Source organism: Sorex fumeus, unplaced genomic scaffold (assembly GCF_029834395.1).
Source record: "Sorex fumeus unplaced genomic scaffold, SorFum_2.1 ptg000044l, whole genome shotgun sequence".
Classification (NCBI taxonomy): domain Eukaryota; kingdom Metazoa; phylum Chordata; class Mammalia; order Eulipotyphla; family Soricidae; genus Sorex; species Sorex fumeus.
Window position 1 is genome coordinate 7,987,809 of NW_026606101.1, and position 23,504 is coordinate 8,011,312.

Below are 23,504 nucleotides of genomic sequence, written 5' to 3' on the forward strand. Positions count from 1 at the left end.
CTTAAAACTCTTTGGCTAAATGAAGCAGAGTAGCAGAAAGCAGGAGTCTGTCCGTTTGAAAGTCATTGGCCTAGTGCCAATAAAGCTTTCCTAAATGTCTGAAAAAAAAAAAAAAGGCAAACAAGCTGGCCAGGCCTGAGTGGGTCCCGGGCTGACTTTTAAACTTTCTGCTCTGTCACAGCTATGCCTTCAGCATGTGACTATTAACCTGACACTGCTGTATCTGCTTAGTAAGGTCTTCCGAGAGGGGCTTGGCAGGCTTAGGCGTTGTTCTTCTGTGAGCCCCAAAAGCCAATCTTCTTTTTTTGGGGGGGAGGTGGCACTCCTGGCTATGCTGAGGGACCACCCCCGGCGTGGTTCAGAGGAGCACACGGGTGCCAGGATCGAATCTGGTGGGCTGTGTAAGGCCCTACCCACTGCCCTCTCCCTCCCTCCCCCAGATGCCATTCTTACCTCTCCCACCTTACCCGCTATTCGTGCAGGCGGTCGAAAACCTCCGCATGCTGGGTCCTGAGGCTAGCTGGAGGCTCTTCCTACCCCAAAGGGGGATTCCAGCCAGGCTGAGGCCTAAGTGTGAGCCCCCAAGAGGTAAGAGGCGGCGCCAGGAGGGTCCTTAGGGAAAAAGCCAATTCCTACCCTCACTCTGAGCAACGGAGGCTCGGGGTGCTAACAGGCAGCAGGTCTGATGATGAGGACCATGCATCTGGTCCGAGGTGCCTTTCGGGTCCTGTGTTACACCATGCTTGGTGGGGGGGGGGTGACAGGCAGATGATCTCATTTGCTTCTTTTCCCATACTTCCTGCAGCCCAGAGCACAGCCCGCTTATCCATGCTCTCCAGAGTGAGCCATGGCTCCCTGCTGGGCCCTGCAGGGGGCGCCTGTGGGCCCCCAATGCTTCTGCTCTACAGAGATCGGCGTCTTTTCTCTGAAAATTCACTTGGCTGTTGAGTCTTCCATGAAATTCAACCAGGGCAGGGTGAAAAGCCAGTTCTAAATTAGGAGGGCTGGGGGCCAGAGCGACAGTACAGGGTTCGGGCCCTGGCATCCCATATGTTCCCCCGAGCACCGCCAGGAGTGATTCCTGAGTGCAGAGCTAGGACTAACCTTTGAGGATTGCCAGTGAGACCCAAAAAGCCCCCCCACCCCCCCAAAAAAGGAGGGCTTGGCCATGGTAGAGTGGACACACGCCCCCAGGAGCCAATAAGGGGCACCCATGAAGAAATCAAACCCCCAGCCTGTAACTACAAATACACACACACACAACATGGTTAGATAAGAATCTCCTTAAAATTTAATTGACTAAATGTATTACATTCAATATTCCATGGTTTTCTTCTGGACAAAGGGTCGGCATAAATACAAACAAACCTCTGGGCCTCTTCCCTAACCGGCAAGAAAACACAGGCGGCGCGGGGACACAGGACACCTTCCTATTTACATTTCGCCTTTACAGTTCAGTGCCAGAAATATTTACAGAAAATACAATAAGAAAAAGATCATGTCTTGGCAACATACCGAAATTCATACAAACTGTATATATGATTTCAAGCAAATAATGATACTGTGTATTTTTTAGCCACAACTGCCAAGCCCTTCGGAGAAGAAAGATGTTCTTGGTCATTGCAAGAGACAAGGACTTGGGAAACTTGGGTTTGCTTCAACAAATATTTATTGGGCGCCTACTGGATGCAAGGCACTGTGGAATCCCAAATGATACCTTTTCCCTCACCATTAAAAAAAAAGAAAAGCATCTGAAGAACGTGAGTTGATACTCTGAGAAAAACACTATACAGTACATGGCTTCTTTAGCTACCGAGATCCCCAACTTGATTCCACACCGAGCGGCAGGCTCACCTCCAATCTCTCTCCGGAAAAGAGGCTGTCATGGGAATCCTTCCAACAGACCAGGGAACTGAACTTCCTGCTTCATGTAAACATATCTGTAGGAAGATATCACCTGACTGGGTCTGAACCGCAGGGAGAACTCCAGCGCGCAGGAGTGTCACGTCACCTCCGTCTCTCTCATCTACCACCCGACGTCGTTAGCTAGGTTGGTTCCCACTCTGGGTAAAGTTTCACCTTCTAATAGAAATGAGTTCTGTGGGAGACGCTCTGCCTCTCTGAAAATCAGTCTGCAGAGCCCTACAAATAGATTCTCCGGTATCTGTAAATGCGACCCTTCAAGAGAGGCCGCTCACACACACACAACCTAGGGGCAAGCGGCGTTGCGAGCCGAGGTGTAGGTATGGTTTGTAAGTGAGTCCCGAGGAGGGCGGGCCACCTGCCCACAAGAGCCTGCGAGTGGAGGACAGCATGGTGCGTGCGGGTGCTCGGGAATGGCCAGGGCAGGACGGGACGCCTCCTCTCACTCCCAGCTTTTCTTCTCGAAAGGTCAATGGACAAAAGGGAAGAAACGCAGGAGGAAACAGGACAGAAAGGAGAGCTGGATGAACAAGGGCCATAAAAGCAAAATTCCTCCTCGCAATTCTCAGGCTTCTAAGAAAGGAAAGGACGGAGGCCCCTGTTCCCCAAATGTGAGAGAGGGCCAGGAGAGGCAACCGGCCTCTGTCCCTTGGGTCACACTTTGTCACTAAATGCCACATTCATTCACCCCGGAGCACCTGTCACACGTAGCAACTGAACTGTGTAAGCTGACCAGACCGGTTGTGGCTTCCAAAGGCTACGAATGTGTGTTCACCTATTTACTAGCGGGGGGAGGGGGTGGTGGTGGGTATTCCTGGGGACTGAAATGGTCCTCTGGCATTATTCTGCTCGGTAACTTTTCACAAAGGCAGCTGGGTGAACCTAGTGACCAGAACTCAAACCCACACTCATGAAAGGTCCTAGGAGTTTCATCACATTTAGGAGAAGTTAGTTTTGAGCAGAAGCAACCAGCACCTGAGGAAGTCATGTACCCCACTTTCTGTCAGCACGGTACACACTGGAGCTTCCTGCCCTCGGGCTGCACTTCTGGAATCCATCCGCCTTCTGAGGAAGAGCGCTCCAGCTCACAGGCTGCATCCAACAGAGCTGTCCACTCGCCGAAGCCATTCAGATCCCGCAGCAAGCCTGGCCCCAATATGCACCCACCGTGCATTCTGACAGCAAAACTATACCAAGAGAACAATCTTATCTAAAGAACCACGTGAAGGAAGTACACCTACATCAGTTATTTTTAACCTCTGGAATGTTATAAGTTGCATATGAATTTATAGCCTCTATTGTTCATTTCCACTAGAACAAGGGACCATTTTGCCCTTGAAATGTCAAGTTGAAAATTCTATCGAAGTTGTAAAACCTTACCCTGTACATGCTGAATTACTGAAATATACAGTAACGCTTTGTTAACCTTTATCATGTTTCTCCCTCCCCCCATGCTACCATCTGGAAACATTAATTTATTGCCCAGATTGAAAAAAAAATCAATTATTGAATAACATTATACCCTGAATGGAAACTGGAGTCATAGGAGGAAGCTACCTTTACCTGAGCTTAAAACAAACACGAACAAAAGGATACAGCAAATTTCAAACCAAGAGCAGTGCTATGCCCACACTTCTTGCTCGCAGATGACAAAATACAGACTTCTGGAACAGAAATATCTGCACAGGGAATTAGGTCCTATTCTACCCCAACCCCTCTAATTAAACTACCAAAACACCAAACCAAATCAACCACTACAACCTTGACTTACAGAATCTACTGACATTAGGGTTCAAGTGGGAAGACATCCTGGCTACATCTGTGATCACCTCTTTGGACTTTAAGTGTTGTCACCTATTTCCTAAACATAAATCACTTAGTAAAGAAGAAAGCACATAAGAGTAGGAGAAATGAGCAGTGTACACTCTAGCATTGTAACAGGAATCCTTGTGAGGATCTCCTGGGTCTGGACACCTCAAAATTTTTACCCCTGGCAGAAAAGTAGCAGCGAGGTAACAGAAATGATTTCAAAGCCCCGGGAGGGATTTGTTGTGCCTTCAGCTGGCAAAGTCCAGGAAACAACAATCCTAACCAGCTGGAACAGCAGCCACACAAGGCGGTGGTCACTAACGTTATGTCCATCGGATGGAATCCAGTCACTCTTGGGAGAGATCTAAATGAGTAGCACTGAGAGACTACTACCTGAACCCCAAATTACAATCCTGCAGAAATATGCTACTGTTTCCTGCTTGGTCCTGAAGTAAGAGACAGTGGGAAAAAAACCCAAACAATTTTTAACCCTTGTGTATCTACATTTCTGATTATTCAGCCAACAAATTACTGAGAAGTTAACAGACATTTAACCTGTCATTTATGTTACCAAGCCAGACAGTAATGGAAGAGTGGGGTCATCACTGCCCTCTTACAGCCTTTACACTCGAAATTCCATTTTTATCTCCATTAAAGGCAGGCCACGCCTACAATTTGGATCTTTTCCCGGGTACCCCAAAACCGAGGCATTCAGACAGATCTGTGCACTTCTGAGAATGATCATTTTTTGAAACATGGAGAGAAAAACATAAAATATTGTACGGTTAGACTTTTTTTCATACTCAAACCGAGCAAGAAACATTTATGTTCTTTTCTCTCACCTTGCTAGCTGGAAGGAAAAGGGCCCTAACAGTGAGCAGATTTCTTTCCTTCTCCCCCATGCTATGAACATGGGCCTTTAAATGGCATGTCTGATTCTGAGACAGATTTTAATTTTGAACACAACCTCCTAAAAACTGAGGTAAAAAACTATCTTCAACTTCTAATTTGCAAATTTGATTCTATCAATGCATATGTTTAACTGAGATGCATAAAAGCCTTTCTTCTCAAAAGGCTTATATTTAACTAAAATTGTCATTTAAAATAAAGTTTATGGCTAAAATGTCTATCATCATTACCAGCATGAGGATGATTGTGTCTGAGAGCCCATTTCACTAGACAGCCAAGAGGCTTCTGTCAAATGGATTGATGATGTGTTTCTTCTATTCTGGAGATTAAACAGTGAGCTCTTGGGGAGTGATTTGCTTTTATTTTTACAGTGATCACCTATCAAATTGTTTTGCTTTGATATTATAGCCCCAAATAAGTCCAACAGTCCGAGGTGAACAGTGGCCTAAGAACTGCATTTCTTGAGTCCGACCTCCTGAAAAAGTGAAGTATAAAATTCTGGCTCCAACTGTTTGTTCCGGTACTTGTTGACGATGTCGGTGATTTTCTGTTTCCGGCGGACATGTGGTGGGCTGTAAGAATCACTTTCCAGTCTCTTTCTTCTACAGATATTAATCACAGTTTGTCTCACCAAAAACCCTGGAAAACAGAGGGGTTCCCAGTCAGAAAGATGAATGAACAGTGCTCAGGCAAACTATTCTCTGCATACTCAAAGTAGTTTGTGGAAAATTTCCTACCTCTAGAGATCAGTGCCAAAAGAAACCCATGATGAGGGCCACATGAAGAAACCCATGATGAGGGCCAGATCATGCTAAGGACTGACGCATACGCCCCAGCTCAGCGCTGATGCACTGCGCTGGAGGCCCCCAGGCACTGCACCGAACCATCACGCTGCTAGGTACTCTCCCCACCCCAATACCCAAGCACCACTAGAGACCCCCTCTGTTCTTCAAATGAGGGACCTAATAGGTAAACCCGCCATTTCTTCTCCTTTATTTTTGTCATAACTAATACCTTCAGAGAGAGAGAGGGAAACCCTGACCCTTCACATAAAGACACACACGAAGACCTTACCAAGGGCTCGCCTGCTGACTACCATCCCATCCACGAGAGGGATGACCATATTAAATTTTCCAGTGGCTCCTTGAATTTTTATCCGGAACAATCCAGTGTTTAAAGGATGGATGAAGATAACAGGAACTTCTTTTTCAAGAGTGGTAGATCTACGATAAGAAAGAAAGCTCTCTTTAGCCCCAGCACCCAAACAGGAGTAGCAGTTTCCAGGAGTAGCGGAATACCGAAGTGGATTTGCTGTCAGACAATGATCAGAATAGAGCCCGGGTGCGAGTCTGCTCACAAGCCTTTCTCGAGGGCCCATGTTGCTGCCCCCTACTCCCGGACAGTACCTGATCGTAAAAACCCACCCCACCACAGGATCTTCCCCCACCATCCCAGTTTTGGGGTCACAATCAGTTGTGCTCGAGACTTACTTCTGGCTCTGTGCTCGGGGGATCGAATGCAAGGCAAGAGCCCTGCCCACTGCACTATCTCTATAACTCCATGGGATCAGTCTTTCTGAGCTAATAACAAAGCGGCTAATTCACTACCCCCCAAAGTCACAGAGGGCTTAAGATGAAAGGAAAGACCAGACAAATCTAATTTGGCTCTGAGTTATCAATCTAGCAACCAACTATAGAATTTTCACTTGGTTACTTCCTCCTACAGGGAACAAAAGTAGGTAGGGCGAGAGTGCAGGAAACTCCACCACAATGGCTAGCACAGCTGAGGGGGTGGGCCCAAATCCACCACTCTGCCACCCCTCTCCAAACATACAGAATTGGCTAACTTATCTTTAATGACTTCTTTTTTTAGCATTAATCTAACAATGTTAGAATAAATTCACCTGGGCCGGACAGCACAAAAATGAACAGAGAGCTGGGACTAGCCGGGAGCACGGCAAGATGTGACCCCCGAACAAGAATGAATCCACCTTACATGCAGTATGACCGAGCGCGTACTAAACAGAAGGAAGCTACTCCAGGTCAGCACACCAAGGACTGTTCAGTACTATGTGAAAGGTATGACAGCAGCTGGGTGAGAGGGCCGGGTGCAAATCCCCGTCCCCTTCATGGACTGGAAGGAGGACTCTGAGGAGCGACATGTATGAGCACATTTTATCTCATTTGTAAAATGAGATGGCAACTCTTCCTCTGTGGCTTATCTTAACGTATTTGTTTAAACTGAAAGAAAACAAGCAAAAATCCTTGAAACTATGAAGTCTATATAGATACGCAGTTACTGTTCATGGAAACACGTTCTTTGTGTACTTCTTATGCAAAGGCAACTAAAATAGAAATCTTAACATGAAATCTGCATTACATTTAACTGGGAGGTATTTTCTCATTAAATAGTTCATATGATTAGTGTATTTTAATTCTACCTATCTACATATGTTAATGGAGCTTTGTTATTTTGACCTAATAGGTAAAGGTAAAGGCCCTCCCGTTGATCGTCGATTTGCTCGAGCGGGTCCAGTAACGTCTCCATTGGAGACTTTGTTGTTACTGTGTTTGGCATATCGAATACTCTCGGTAGCTTGCCGGGCTCTCCGAGAGGGGCGGAGGAATGACCTAATACTGGGACTTTTATCATACCCTACATGATACTTGTCTAACACCTTTCTACTACTTCTCTTGCTGCAAATAAACATAAATCAGTAATCCTATCACGTAAGAATCCTTGCAGGGGTCTGAGGGACAGCTCTGTGACAAGAAGCAGGCTGGAGGCTGTACAGAGCACTCCCGCAGACGTGGCAACCTGGGAGCAGCAACCGTAGGTGTGTGAGCACATGGCAAGCAGTGACCCCGACAAGCAAGTGAGCACCACCGCAACGCCCGGTGAGCACTATACCCAGAGAGTGCGGGAGCACAACTACATGAGTGTGACCAAAACAAAATATTCAAGCATGACAACCAATCAAGTGCAGCCACCTGTCATCACTGCAACAGCGGTAAGGGGAAGGAAAGAAGAAAAGGGATTTCTTTTTCTCCTAAGTGATGCTCTATAACTTTCATTCTGTTGTTGGGCCACACACGGCGGTGCTCAGGGCTTACTTCTGGTGGTGTGATGGGATGCCTGGGACTGAACTTGGCTGGCTGCTTTCGAGGCAAGTGTCCTGCCTGTTAAACTAGCTCTCCAGTCCGGTCTTTGTGCTTTGTTAATCTATACTTAATTAACAAAGGCTGGGGAGATCGTATAAGGGTTCAGTAGAAGGGTTCAGGTGCTTGCCTTGCACATGGTCGACCCTGGTTTAATCCTTAGCTTTTCATGGCAGTGACCTCCTAATACAGAGCATGAGTAGCTCCTAAGCATTGATAAATATGGCCCCCAAATCCGAAAACAAAAACAGGGGCTGGAGAGATAGTACAGGAATAGGGCGTTTGCCTTGCATGTAGCTGACCTGGGTTTGATCCCTGGCACCCAATATGGGTCCCCAAGCACTGACAGGAGTTAATTCCTGAATACAGAGTGAGAAGTGACCCTTGGGCATTGTTGGGTGTGACCCCATAAAAAATTTAAAAAGTATAACAAACAAACAACATCCACCCCACATCCCCCCCCCCAAACCCAAGATACCCCAATCACCAAGCTACAATGAACATAATACATCAGACAGGTCTAAGCTTGAATACCGATTGCTAAATGTCACGCAAATAAACAGTGTACCTCAAAGAAGTGCTACTATTTGCAGTAGTTTCCACACCGGTACTGATCTCTGTCATCAGGTCCGATAGGGGAAAGTTTTCTGGAAGGGAACGACATTGCCATTAATATTTCCTCAGAGTTCCCAAATAAATGATAGAAATCCTGATTCCCTGATCGAGCTTCAAGAAGGTAGCACACTGATGGATTGTGCTATTTTCATATATGAAAAATTATTCCTCTCAAGTTAAAAAGAAAGGTATCCATTAAGACCTATTTTCAGAGGTAGCCCCTGAGCACTGCTAGATGTGGTTTCAAAACTAAAAGAAAAAGAAAAAGACATTTCACTAAGTTCTCTTAAGAGCAGAGAGTTTTCGAGAATCTGATCTGTGATCTTTCAGGGTTTGGTTTGGAATACACCCATCCAAGTTTCCAGCAAACCCTGAGCTGGATGAGACTTGGGGACAATACATATTTCTAATGTTCTTAGGTTGTTTACTTAAAAATCATGAGAAACTTACAGCAGTAGACCTAAGGACAAACCAACCTTTGCTCCCGAGCAGTGTTTCCTGAAGTGGGTGATTCCCCACCCTTGGGGAATGGGATGCGGCCCCGAGCCGATCTAGGGACAGGGGAGGGGGGTAGTAGTCTCCAGTGCCATGGGTGTGTCTGTGGGGGTGGGGGACAACGTTTTTGGTTTGTTCTCTTTAAAGAAGACAGTTTTTGGAAGTGGGGTTCTCCCACCCCAAAAAAAAAAGATGGTAGGCCAAACCAACCTGTTTGGGAACTTCTAGGATAGACAGTAGGGGAGGTGAGAGAAGGGTGAGAGAAGTGATTCTCTTTTTTCTGGGGTAGGTTCTGGAGGACGCACTGGGACCCCTGGCAACAAATCACAATTCAATACTATGCGGAGTTCAAGGCTCTTTTCTGCATCTATTCATCTCATCCAATCTTCACAACTGTGAGGCAGTACCAGGAGGGCCTCTGCCTAACAGAGTAGTACAAGACGTTCAGCACCCCAGGGACTCTGCTACAATTTTATTTACAAACAAAGCCACGCACAGTACCTATATCATCATAGCGTTCCACCCAGACCACAGAAACTCTTGTCTCAGGTCCAAGGGGAGGCACAGGCCGACCCTGAGGCAGCTTCTTCATTCTGGAACTGGGACTGAGCTACAAGAGACACAGAAAAGCAAAAGAGTAGAAGAGGAAAAAAGAAGAGAAAAAAAGAAACTGGCTTAATGATTCTATCCAATCTTACAGGTATGTATTTAATCTGCCCAGTTACATGAGTATCAAGTCAAAAGAAATTACTGTGGGAAAAACGGGTGACTTATTGACAAGAAAGGGTAATCTCTTCAGTTGGATTTAAAAAACAATATAAAACACTTAAGAGCTTGCTCTTCAAGCCCATGTTCTTCCTTGAACACGTATCTCACTTGCTTGTCTTGAAGCTTGCTTATTTCCACTCTGGAGAAGCCTGTGTTCTCTCTCAAACAATCATGTACTTCTCCCTCTCTCTCCCCTCACATCTTTCTAAATAAATTCCAATAAAACAAAAAAGCAAGGCCTAAGAAAGAATAGGCAAGGGTAGGAAGTAACACACAACACACACACACACACACACACACACACACGCACACACAGAGCATTGTACCAGAATGATTAAATCAAGGAAAACAACAAAGCCTTTCTTAAAATGAACTATTTGATTGTTAAAAGCTGGAAAAGAAATATGAGGGGATTCAGAGATATGATTTAGTGTTCAGTGTGAGGCCTTGAGTGTGATCCCCAGCACCACCCCACATCACTAGCTGTGATCCCGTGCCACTGAAGTATATAATCTGCCACAACAAATGCGACCCTAACACTGAAACCACAGCAGTAGCAACAACTAAAATCAACCATGAAATTTTGACTTATTTTAAGTTAACTACTGAATCAGCATTGTTTTAATTAATCTGTGGACTAAAGTAAAAAAATTTAAATTTCAAGCACGAGGGGCCAGAGCGATAGTGCAGTGGGTAAGGTGCTTGCCTTGGATGCAGCCAACCTGGGTCTGATCTCCGGCATCCAATATAGCCCCCTAGCCTGCCACGAGTGAAATCTGACCCAGAGCCAGGAGTAACCACTGAGCACTGCTGCCTGGTATGACTCCAGGCAAAAAAAAATTTTTTCAAGCATGAGCTCCCAGGTACCCCCATTACCCAATACAACTTTGGAGCTGTATTAACTAAATGACTTACCCTCTGTGAAGAATTAAGATTGTCTGTGTGATTAGGGAAAAGCTCAAGTGTCAAGGTTGGCTGTTTCAGAATTCCAGGCATAAGATCCATATTTGAATCACTATCTTGGTCTGAGATATTGCTTTCTAACGAATCAGCTATGGAACAGAGAGAAATGAAAATCAATTACAACACATACTAGTCTTTGCAACAGAAATGTTGAATTATGCTAATAATCTTAAATCGGTTAAGATTTGTTGTTCTTTTTCTAGAGCAAGGTCCGGCAAAGTTTTTCTATTGAAAATCAAGAAATTTATATTTCAGGTTGATTTTAGAGGACTCTGCTGCATACTCTTTATTTAGAACCCTTCAAAAAATGGTAGAAACTGTCCTTAGAGGTCTAAATTTAGCCTGTTTATTAGTTCTGGCTTTACAGGATAACTGAGTTAGAAACTATTAGACTTTTCATTTATATAATACAATAAAAGCCACCTATTATTCACTGATTTATTTTGATTACATATTTAAACATATAGTACAGCATCAAGTAGCAGCACCAGGATACTCAAAAACTACAAAGGACCTAGGCCTGTGATTAAGAAGCAATTTAGTGAAAAACAGAGATAAAGACAAACAGAGACAAATGCAGAGTTACAGTAAAAAGAAACAAAGAAAAATCTCAGGTACAACGAGGAAGCTGAAATGGAGTAGGGGCAACTTATATGGGTCACATTTCATGACAGGGGGACCAGAGCGGGTAAGGCGTTTGCCAACTCGGGTTTGATCCCCGGCATCCCGTATGGTTCCCCAAGCTCCACCAGGAGTAATTCCTGAGTGCAGAGCCAGGAGTAATTTCTGAGCATCAACGGGTGTGACCAAAAAACAAACAAACAAAACAAACAAAAAAACCCCACAAAGAAACAATAAGACCCCACATTTCATAATAGGAAGTGAAGACCCAATCATGGGGAAAAAAAACCACCGTACAGGGGAAGGTCACTTTCCTTTCTGATCTGAACTGGTGTAAACAGGCTGGGCCCCAGACAGCCAGCAGGGACCCAGTCCGGAGAGGACAGAGACGGTCTAGTTTCTAGAAGGACGGCAGCATGAGAAGACAAACAGCTGCTAGGACACTGATTGACACAGAGCATGAGAGACCACTCCCATTTCATCAAGGACACAACTGACTCCAGAGGATGAGACAGGGAAGAGGATCACGGCAGGAAGTCAAGAGTCAGCATATAAATGCGGGGAAGTTGCCAAGGTAAGACGCCTGAGAAGCCAAATCCGGAAAGGGAAAGTCTAATGTGGATCACCCCATCCCACCATGATCTCAATGAACATGGGCGAGCTTGGCACTTACTACCTGGTCAAACAAACGTGTAACTAACAAGAAGCGAAGCTCCTGGGAAAATGAAGCCACAGGTCCCGGTTGGGTAGCAGTGATTACTCCTGAGATGAGGAAGCACAGGCATCATCTTTTCTAGGCGGCTGACGTTTCTATTTCCAGATGGTGAGCCAAAGGATGCCAGCAGAACCTGACAATGCAGGACTCTGGACTTCCTGCTTCCCGTGGAAATGGGATTAGGTGCCAGCTCACTCATAATCATTACTTTTTTTAAAGGGGAGGAGGATGCCCAGAATGATAGTCCATGGGTGAAGGTGCATGCCTTGCATGTCGCCAGCCCCAGCTGGGTCCCTGGCATATACTCCCTCAAGCATGTGTAGCACTGGAGGCCCCAAACACTAGTGGACATGGCTGAGCTCCCCACCCCACCAGGTGGCCCTGTGCAATTCTGGCTGCTTTAGGGTTTGAGCAGAACCACATTCTCAGGCCCGCACATCAAACCACATGCGCAGTTGGTCAGAAATCACCGGTGAAGCCCCAAAGCTCCCCTAAGCACTGCTTGGGAGATTTCCTTCCAGTCCCCACAAAAAGAAAAAAAGATGAATAAATTGGAAAACAGGGCTTTAATATGATGAGTGAGTTAAAAGAAAGATTTAAAAAATGAGTTAAAGTGGGATTGCTTTACTATTTAAAGATTATTAGTGGGGTTGCCCACATCCAAAAGAACAAAAGCAACCGGTGTTGGCGTGGATGTGGCGAGAAAGGGACCCGCCTTCATTGCTGGGGGGAATGCCGAATGGTTCAGCCCTTTTGGAAAACAGTATGGACGATTCTCAAAAAATCAGAAATTGAGCTCCCATTTGACCCATCAATACCACTCCTGGGAATATATCCCAGAGAGGCAAAAAAGTATAGTTGAAATGACATCTGTACTTGTTTGTTCACTGCAATAGCTGTTTACAAAAGCCAGAATCTGGAAAAAACCTGAGTAACTGAGAACAGATGACTGGTTAAAGAAACTTTGGTCCATCTACACAATGGAGTACTATGTAGCTATTAAAAAAGATGAGGTCATGAAATTTACATACAAGTGGTACTACATGGAAAGTATCATGCTAAGAGAAATGAGTCAGAAAGAGAGGGACAGACATAGAAAGACTGCACTCATTTGGGGAACATAGAGTAACAAAATGGGAGACCACCACCCAAGAGTGGCCGAGATTAGTACCAGGAATTTTGCTCCATGGCTTGGAAGGCAGCCACACATGCTAGGGGAAAAGGGAGCTCATATAGAGAAGGGAGCACCAAATAAAGGGTGTTGGGAGGATCCTCCCAGGATGGGAGAAGCATGCTGAAAGTAGACTATAGACCAAACATGATTGCCACTCAATGCCTCTTTTGCAGATCACAGCACCCAATAGGAGAGAGAGAACAAAAGGGAATGCCCTGCCACAGAGGCAGAGTGGAATGGGGGGGAAGGGGGGTGGGAGGGATACTGGGATCCGTGGTGGTGGAGGATGGGCACTGGTGGAGGGATGGGTATTTGATCATTGTATAATTGAAACCCAAGCAGCACAAAAATTTGTAAGTCTACAACTGTACTTCATGGTGTCTCACTAATAAAATAAATAAATAAAAGTTACTGTACCAAAAAAAGGGTAATACGAGACTAATATCCACGGACAGTAGAAACAAGGGCCAGAAGGACTTGTCCACGGATGGAAACTTGCCATAAGTGGAGGGGCAAGGAGAGGACAGTTAGAATAGAGAAGGGACCATTATAATAATGATAGTTGGAAATCATCACTCTGGACAAGAACTGCATGCAGAAAGTAGGTAAAGGGATGTACATAATAACTGATCAGTATCTGTACTGCAAACCATAATGCCCAGGGAGGTAGGGAGAGGGAAGGAGGGAGGAAGGGGGAGAGGGAGGAGAGGGAGAGAGGGAGGGAGAGGGAGGGAGAGGGAGGGAGAGGGAGGGAGAGGGAGGGAGAGGGAGGGAGAGGGAGGGAGAGGGAGAAAAGGAGAGAGGAGGAGAGGGAGAGGGAGAGGGAGAAAGAGAGAGAGAGGGGAAGAGAGGGAGGGAGGGAGGGAGGGAGAGAAAGAGAGAGAGAAGGAAAGTGTCTGCCCCCTATATAGAGGCAGGGTGGGCAGGGGTTGCGGGTGGTGGCAGAAGGGAAACTGGGGACACTGGTGATGAGAAATGTACACAGGTGAAGAGATGGGTACTGAAACATTCTATGACATTCTATGACTGAATACCAATCATGAACAACTTTTTAAATGTGTACCTAATGGTGATTCAATTTTAAAAATAAAATAATAAAAGCTATTTGTCTCAGAAACAAAAGAATGCATTAGATGACTCCAGAATCTCTTCCAATGTAATAATATTACCCAAATCAATAAATACAAAGTCAGATCTGAAAGCATTATATTAAAAAAAAAAGTTCTTACTTAAGGACTCCACAGGAGAAGGAACAACAAAAGCTATTTCCGTAAGGGCATCAGCATAATACAGCACCTTCTTCTGACCGTTGAAAATGCTAGCTCCAACATCTTCAGAGGAAACCACTTCTTCTAGGAATAAGAAAAATGATTACTATTCAAAAAATGATAACAGTATCATCCTGCTTCATGAAATAGCGACTGACTAATAAAGAGATCAACAGTGCATTTCCAATAGATCCAATTAGTAGTATGTTAGAAGAATAAAATAGACAGGCTGAGGATAGTTTACACGGTGAGCATGGATGCTTTCCAGGTCAGCAGGTCAGGGTTGACCCCTGATGATAGGGCCCGAGCACACCAGGTACAGGCCCCAATGCAAGCCCCATCCCTGAGCACTACCAGCCATGCCTAAACTCTCTGGGACCCCACAAAAAAAAAAAAAGATGAAAGCAAACTATAAATGCTTAATAAAAGTCTTTATACTCATTTTAAATCATAAAAATCTTGATTTCGGTAACTGGGAAACTACTCTAAATCAGACTACCTCTCATTAGCCCTTCTGCCCTGATTGTGTATGAGATTGCTTCGGAAGCAGTTCTGGAAAGGTAGCGCTCAGATGGCACTGCCGCCCCTCTGGAGGCAGCTGTGCCAGGCATCTGTGCGTGCTCTCATTTTCAAAGCAATCCTGTCTGGTATCTCGTGACCTTCCCTCAGCTCTGACTCCATTCCACTTTCCCCAGCAGTCAGCAGTTTAGTTTAAGAACGTACAGACGTCTTTAGTAACAGCATCCACACCAAGCTGGTAGTGTTTAATGTTTTGTTCAGACTGAATTAACTGGGGCAAAGGTCCAGTACAGCCGTATTCGGGTGCGTGTCTGGGCCCAGCATCACAGGGCCTGAGCAGCATCACAGCCTCAAGCACCTGCCCTTGGCTGGAAGGCCAGGAAGGGCTAGTGGGGCCCTCATGACGAAGAACAGCACCCTTGGGAGGGTCCCCATCCCCATGCCCATGCCCAAGAAAAGACTGAGTTAAAGCAACTCCCACATTAGTATGGTTCTCAATTAAAATGAACACAAACTCCTAATAGTAATACAAAAAAGACCAACCACCTGACAAAAAGTGGACAGAATAAAAATTTTCAAAAAACATATATGAAGATACTTAAATTCAATTAAAATTAAAAAAAATTTTGCCTAACAGATTGGCAGACACATAGTGTTGCTGAGGAACAGACTACCATACGATTTCTACCACTATTACTCCGTTCTGCCATTACTGCATGAAAGCAACCACAGACAATACGTAATTCAGAGTGTGGTCTCAGTCCAGTAACTTTATTTACAAAACTAGGCAAGGGATGTAGTTCACTGATAAGCCATGCATTCTGGAACTGCCTTTTTTACATTAGGAAAAGCCAGGTTGGGGACCATGCCAAAACATGGTGAACAGAGCTAAAAGAAAACTCCACAGAGATAAACAACAGCTGTCCATATAAAATGACAATAAAAATGTACACTAAACTGGGATTTTTCATTAACATGAAACAACAAATGACTTCATTCACTTAGTCGCTTATGATATATAACAAGGAACTATATCACAAGTGACTGTGTTTGATTAAAAACCTTGAACAAGTATAATCTTACTGAGACAAGATTATTTTCATTTAATAATTCAAAGCATTAGACACAGTCATTACCCACTGCAGAGAGGTAATATCAACTTGCCAAAGACTTCAGGAACTCTTGGAGCAAAGAGCATTAGTCAAGGGAACAAGTCTTAACTTTAAACTAATACTTGTTCTGGAACTTGTTATCTTAATTACACTTTTAAGAAGATGTGCAGAAATGACCATGAATCTCTCATAGATAGCTATTTACCACAAAGTATAATATCCTAAGATGCATACCATTAATGATAGCCACAAAGATGAAAAGATTATAGATAATGGATTAGAGATTAATGAATCAATAAAATAGATCCACTATTAGAATTATTAATATTCTTTATATTTTTATTTATAGAAAAACTGAATTTGTATACTCATTATATAAAGGAATCTTAACAGCCTCGTTAAAAGTTATTAATTTTAAATTAACTATAGGTTTTCTAGATACATATGCATTTAATACATGAGTTTATATATTAATATGATAAATTATATTAGATGTACATATATTTTTCCCATATACAGAAAATGACTGTAAAAATATAAAACTTTTTTTTGTACCACCCCCTCCCTATAAAACAATTATTATTTTTCTTTGTTTTTTTTCTGGATCACACCCAGCTGCACTCAGGAATCACTCCTGGCAAGCTTGCGGGGCCGCATCGGGTGCCAGGGATCAAATCCGGGCAGATGCATGCAAGGCACATGCCTTACCATTGTACTATCTCTCCAGTCCCTACGCAATATTAAGTGATCTCCTGGGTGGAAAAGAATCTGTTTTATTTCATTTATTTTTTTAAAAAATAGTCTACAAACTTAAGAAGAAAAATAGCACTGAGTTTTACCTTGCTCAGGTCCTTCACCATCATTGCAACTATTGATAGACCAACTGGTAGAAACATGCCCAGTCCAGCCAGGGTGTTTGCCAACGTCTACTGACCAGCCAAGGGAAAGCAAAAATTCTAGAAAATGTGGCTGGACATTTCTGGAAGACTCCACATTCTTTAAAATCTGAAATACATACAATCATCAGCTATAATGAATGGCACGAAAAAGCATATAAAAATAAATCTCATAAAAATTCACTTTTGAAGTGTATGACAAATCCAGTCTAAACTCAGAATAATCTAAAATGCATGCTTTGTAGTTAAGACAGATTGGGTCCAATTTTCAGTTGAGCCTTGGTCAAGTCACTTAATCTCTCTGTTTCAAGTTCTTCATCTCTAAGTGGAAATAATGAAGGCTGTGAAGATTAAATGAGATCATGCAAATAAAGCCCTTAGCGCCCTCCTAGCAAAGCAGTTAATGAACCAGAAACCATGTCCTTGCCTTGATGGCGCTTACCATCTGGATAGTGAGAAACATTAATGACTGCTTAATCAAAAACCCTGACAAATGTTATAAATAGAAAACTATTATAAACGCAATAAAAGTTAGGCACGATCAACAAATGAGCACAAGAATGTTTTCTTAATCTAAAAAACTAAATGTGGTCATTCCAGAAGAAAAAAGATAAACAGAAGGTGTTCCCCTTATTTATTAAGTATCTCATTTAATAATTTGAATAATAACTTAATTTTTTTAATTGGCTTTACGAAAACCCCTTGTTGACAGCAGTTGTTTTCACAGGAGTGGTCTCACCCCCTAGGGACATTTGGCAATGTCTGGAGACATTCTGCTGTCACAAATGCTGGGGTCCCTCTGGTAAAAGACTGCTAAATGCCCTACTTTCAGGAAAACCGCCACAACAAAGAATAATTTGGCCAAAAACAGCAATAGTTTTGCTGTTGGAAACACTATAGTAAGGGAAGACACTTGAGAAATTTCTCTACAAATTAAAAAATGTAAGTATGTACTGAGGATGCTGAATTAAAATAACGTATGGAATTTCTTAAACATAATTCTCTTAGTCCACTCCACACCTTCTACATCAGAATCTGCAGGATTCTGCAGAACCTGCAGAATCTACAGGATCCAGAATCACCTTTATTTTTTTTTGGTTTGCTTTTTGGAGGGTCGTATCTGGTGATGCTCAGAGCTTACTCCTGGCAGGCTAGGGGGAATATATGGGGTGTCAGGGACAGAACCCGAGTGGGCCACATTGTGAGAAAAAGTGTCCTACATGCTGTCTCCAACCCCAGAATCACTTTTTAAAAGTTCCCCCCACCACCCCCCTGTCAATGACGGTGAGCCATAGAGCACAGATATAGGTTATAACATGCTCACCAAGACACCTGGACCTACTAAAGTCAAAATATGGAATGTTCTCTTTTATTTTTTAATCCATTGTGCCTCACTGCTAGGCCACCATCTTTTAAACACAGAATGGTCTGTAGAGATGCGTATCTATTGGGTTCACCCATATCCCTTCAGATTCTTTTACTTTCCTTTTTTTCTGGGGGGGGAGGGGTGTTTTTGAGCCATACCTGGTTGACTGGGAGATCATGGTTTGAAACCACAGCTTCCAAATGTCAAATGTGTGCTCTAGCCTTTTGAGTTTTGGACCTGGTCATGACCTTCACATTCTTGAGTGTAATACTACTCTGTCAGTTTTCTTTCAACTGAAATCTATTCAGAAGTAAAACTTTTACTCTGCAGGAGGAGGGGGAGGATTAAGGTCATACCCTGCATCCATATGATTTCAGGGATCAAACTGGGATCACACACAGGCAAATCAAGTGCCTGAGAACCCCCTGACATATCTCTCTGGTCCCTGATAAGACCAGACAGATTTTTTTTTTTGGAAGAGGGTGTCACACTCAGTGATGTTCATGGCTTACTCCTGGCTCTGTGCTCAGGATCACATTTGCTGGACTGGAGGATCATACGGGGTGCCAAATATCAAACCCAGGTTGGCCGTGTGTAAGGCAAATGCCCTACCTGCTGTACTATTGCTCTAGCCCAGGGGTTACTTCTGACTCTGTGCTCACAAATCACTCTTGGCGGTGCTCCCAGGACCATATGGGATGCTGGGGATTGAGCCACAATCGGCTGTGTGCAAGGCAAAGGGCCCACCTCCTGTGCTATCATTCCAGCTCCCCCAGCCCTAAATTTCTTAATTTGAGTCGATTTGATTAATTAATGCAAAACTACAAGGTATATAGTGATAGTGTCTTACATCCTGAACACTGTACTTTACAGATTTTCCTTTGGCCAGTTCCTGGTAACCGAGCACCTCTTTTATACTTCAACTACTCATTTCCACGGGAAACTTTTAATCTGCTCTCCATTTGCTCTTCTTTCCATTCTCACCCATTTTTCTTCACCCTTCTCCTACTCTATGTTAAGTGTATCCAACTGTGTCTTCCTTAGTCTTCTGTTTACCCTTGACCTCTAGTTATTTCCCCCATTGTCCATTTTGCATGTCTCAACTAAAATTATTTGTGAAATTAATTGGGAGTTGAGCTTCTCATGAATACAGTTATACACTTTTAAACTTTGATGCACTGAGCAATAGGAATATAAATATTCAGTAAACTTTACAGCTACTGTTCTTTTCTTTCCAAGTAATCAGGTCTAGTGGCTAACCTCCTGTTTCTGTCTTTATGAATGTGAATTCCCTAAGGGGAAGACAGACCTGTGTGGCTCTTCCTAAATCGCATTTCTTTGAGTCAAAAAGACCCAGAGGGCCTGGATATAGTACTGCTGTACATGCTAGGCAACCCAGGTTTAATTCTTGGCACCACACAGTCACCAGAGCACTGCTGGGTGCAACCTTGGAGGCCCCTACTACCACAAAGCCTGAGCACCATGACATCCTTGGTGCTTGCGCTGAACCCTGCTCAAGAATCATGAGAGATCCAGAGGCCACTGGGGAGTCAGGTTTGGGCCCTCAGTGACGAGACACACAGAGCCTCATGGGATGGGGGTGGAGCCGGCCCTTTCCTTCCCGTCCCAATGAGACCCCGAGTCGCCACACATGAATGGCCTTTCTGGCTCCTGATCAAGCTGCTTAATGGCCATGATCCCAGAGACTCAGGAACAAATCTCGGAACCCAGCAGGTTTTGGCAGAAATCCCTCCAGATTTAAGTGTTAAAATTTCAAAATTTCAAAATCACGCGGCCACTACTGCAGCCACGCGACATCATATGTTATTCTTACCCAGCAATAGAAAAGAAATTGTCTGCTGTTGCCTTTTCAGCAAATCTGAGTGTTGGGGTAAAATCCCAAATAATAATTGTGGGCCTGGTGTCAAAGCACTGAATATAATCAAAGTAGAGAGAGTAATGTGGAAATCATCTGCCTCACAGGTAGGAGGAGGGTGTGGGATACGAGAATACTGGGGTTTTTGGTGGTGGAGAATGGGCACTGGTGAAAGTACAGGTGTATGACTGAGACTTAAACCCGAAAGCTTTGTAACTGCTCTCACGGTGATTTAATAAATAAAATTATAAAAAAGATAAAAAGTTAGGTGGAGTTCATGCCCAATTCAATCAGCTAATCAGTGGCTGAATAAATAGCAGTACTCCTACATAAAAAATAAATAAAAGACTCATGAGAGAAGCTTGCTCAAGCCCGTGTTTTCCTGTGAATGCATATCTTGTTTGTCTGTCTTGTTTCTTTGCTTGCTTTTTGTCCACTCTGGAGAAGCCCATATTCTCTCTCTTAAGCACATATTCCTCTTTTTCATTCTCCAATGAGAACAACTTATTCAAAAAAATAAAAATTATGGGTGAGGGGCCAGAGCGATAGTACAGCAGTGGGTAAGGCACTTACCTTGCATGTAGATGACCCAGGTTCAATCCCCAGCACCCCATATAGTCCCCAGGGTCCACCAGGAGTTATTCCTGACCACGGAACCAGGAATAAACCCTGAGCACCACGGGGTATGCCCAACCCCCAATTAAAAAAAGAACTAGAATCATGGGTGAGGTTCTTGGGACTCTTCAGCATTTTTTTGGAAGTCCCCTTTACCCCCCTCCAAAGAGATCTGGGGCTCCAACCATCAATTTTCCATCATTTCTTTTCTTGAATCAATTCATAAATCTTTAAGTATCAAGTATAACTTGTTTCCTATCATGTATAAACACAAGTCTTGAATAAAAAAATTAAACCTCTCCCCCATCAAATCAGAACTCATACCTCTTGGTTTGTTTTCTGACCTGGCTTCATATAGAAAATAAAAACGGTGTCAAAGGGCCGACATGGCAGAAGATCCAGATAGCCAACATCATCGAAGAACCCAGGGATAGTGGAGTCCAGTGCAATGAGGTGAGGAGGTAGTCGACTGTTTGCAGGTTCCTATCGCCAAAGGAGAAATGATAAGAAATACTTATAGTTTAATAAAAATTAAGAAAAAACTTATAAAGTGACAAACATTAGCACAGTATTTAATTTTAAGCAACTTATTATACATTCATGCATATCTGACTTTTTTGGTTAAAGACAATTATGGTATTATGTGCATAACTGTGGGTCCTATTTTCCCTGTATTGTAAGTAAGAAAAAATTTTACTCCCCCCACCCATCCCATTCACTGCACGACAAAAACGCAAACTGGAACACTAGTATAGAAAAGTTTGGCAGTCTTGCAAAGCTAAACATAATACTACCAACTAACACAGAAATTTTACACCTTGATATTCACCCAAATTGGTCAGTGTATGTGTATGGTTCCAGGAACTGAACCCAAGGCCTCACAAATGTAGCAAAACAAAACAGTTTTATCAGCTAAATCTCTGGTCTGTTTTCACCTAAATTAATTAAAAGCTACAATACAAAGATCTTTGCAAAAATGTTTATATCAATGTTTTATATATAACTGCTAAAACTCAGAAACAACTTGAATGTATTTCTAAAGGGGAAAGGATTCACAAACTCCAATATACTCATGATAAAGTATCATTCAATAATAAAAATAAATGCATTAAGTCACAAAAACCACCTGTATAATGATGGACATGTATTATATATCTGTTAGAACCCATAAAGTTGGGAGTTGGAGTGATAGTACAGCGGGTAGGGCATTTGCCTTGCACGTAGCTGACCTGGGTTCGATTCCCAGCATTCCACATGGTCCTCTGAGCACCATCAGGAGCAATTCCTGAGTGCAGAGTAACTTCTGAGCATTGCCGAATGTGACCCAAAAAGAAAAAAAAAAAGAAAAAAAAACCCAAACCCATAAAGTTGTACAACAGAGTGAATTTCAATGTAAACGATGGATTTCAAATAATTATTTTCTGAGTCATTAGTTGTAACAAATGCACCACTTTAGTGCAAGATATCAGCAGTTGGGGAAATATCTAAGTATAGGGGAAACCCTTAAAGGCAGGAGAGAAACTAAAGGAATGTACTTTCTGTTCAATCATCTTGCAAACCTAAAACTGTTCTCAATGTCTTGAAATTTTTTGTTTGTTTTTAGCTTTTTGGGTCACACCCAAAGATGCACAGGGGTTATTCCTACCTCTGCACTCAGGAATTACTCCTGGCAGTGCCAGAGGACCATATGGGATGCCAGGGATCGAACCTGGGTTGGCCATATGCAAAGCAAATGCCCTACTCGCTGTACTATCTATCACTCAGGACCAATGTCTTGAATTTCAGTTTTCACGCTTTATTACTTCCCCTAATCGCTTATCTTTTCTGAACCTGTAATTTTGCCCAACAAGGTTTTTCATCCATGATATTTTTTGGAGTGTCCCCAGAGATGGCAAACAAGGATGGCAGGTCTGGACTTTTCTGCTATATAACATTCCTAGCAAGAAGAGAAATCATACCATCTATCAGAGAGATCAAGCTTTCTTCAGTAAAACAAAAGAGAATGCTCATCAGTAAAACAAAAGAGTATGCTTAGGGAAATGAAGACTATATATACCTTTGCATCAATTCAGATCAGATTCTACACAAAATCAAATGGAAACAAATATACAAAAAATTCTGGTCTTCAGGTTTTTCTGGGAATCTATAATTCTACAGTATGCAAGGCATCTATTCAAGCAAAGGCTTCATACCCTTTTTATTTCATTCATTCATTCATTCATTCATCATCCTGTTATTCGTCGATTGCCTCGAGCAGGCCCCAGTAACGTCTCTTTCATCCTAGCCCTGAGATTATATTCAAGGCTCTTTAGGAGAATGAGACCCATCATTGTTACTGGTATTTGGCATATTTGGTACACCACGGGGAGTTTGCCAGACTCTGCCCTGTGGGCAGGCTACATTCGATAGCCTGCAAGTTTGTCCAAAGTAGGAATGAGATAATAAGATGTCATAAAAAGATGTCCTGATAAGATGTCGCGTGGCCGCAAATGCGGCTGCGCGGTTCCGGGAGCTGGATTTTATAGTCTCTGAGTCTTGGCCGTTGATGGGATTACACGGTGCAAGGGGGTGTTCCCTGCCCCTGGCTGTTCCCCCTGCGCCTGGCTGTTCCTCGCCGGGGTCCCTTGGAGGGGAGCGGGTTGAGCTTTCCTCCCCGCCCCGACCAGGGCTCTGGCAGCCAAAGACCTCCAGGACCAGCCACC

At 43.5% G+C, this 23,504-nt stretch overlaps 1 protein-coding gene across 9 annotated transcripts in view; it reads right to left on the bottom strand.

Moving 5' to 3' along the window:
- Window positions 1-1,268: 1,268 nt before the first annotated feature.
- Window positions 1,269-23,504, bottom strand: part of RALGAPB (Ral GTPase activating protein non-catalytic subunit beta) — a 98,803-nt gene continuing 76,567 nt past the window's right edge. For 7 of the 9 annotated variants that reach the window (XM_056121889.1, XM_056121898.1, XM_056121895.1 and 4 more), the window contains 8 exons: window positions 21,127-21,285; window positions 16,889-17,054; window positions 14,380-14,502; window positions 10,593-10,729; window positions 9,411-9,519; window positions 8,368-8,446; window positions 5,716-5,864; window positions 1,269-5,280 (listed from right to left, as the gene is read on the bottom strand). In XM_056121889.1, the coding sequence (XP_055977864.1) occupies window positions 5,087-5,280; window positions 5,716-5,864; window positions 8,368-8,446; window positions 9,411-9,519; window positions 10,593-10,729; window positions 14,380-14,502; window positions 16,889-17,054; window positions 21,127-21,285 (1,116 nt within the window). In that variant the 3' untranslated portion in view covers window positions 1,269-5,086. The remainder of the gene's footprint in view (window positions 5,281-5,715; window positions 5,865-8,367; window positions 8,447-9,410; window positions 9,520-10,592; window positions 10,730-14,379; window positions 14,503-16,888; window positions 17,055-21,126; window positions 21,286-23,504) is intronic. The other 2 variants (XM_056121896.1, XM_056121891.1) reach the window with 1 other exon arrangement.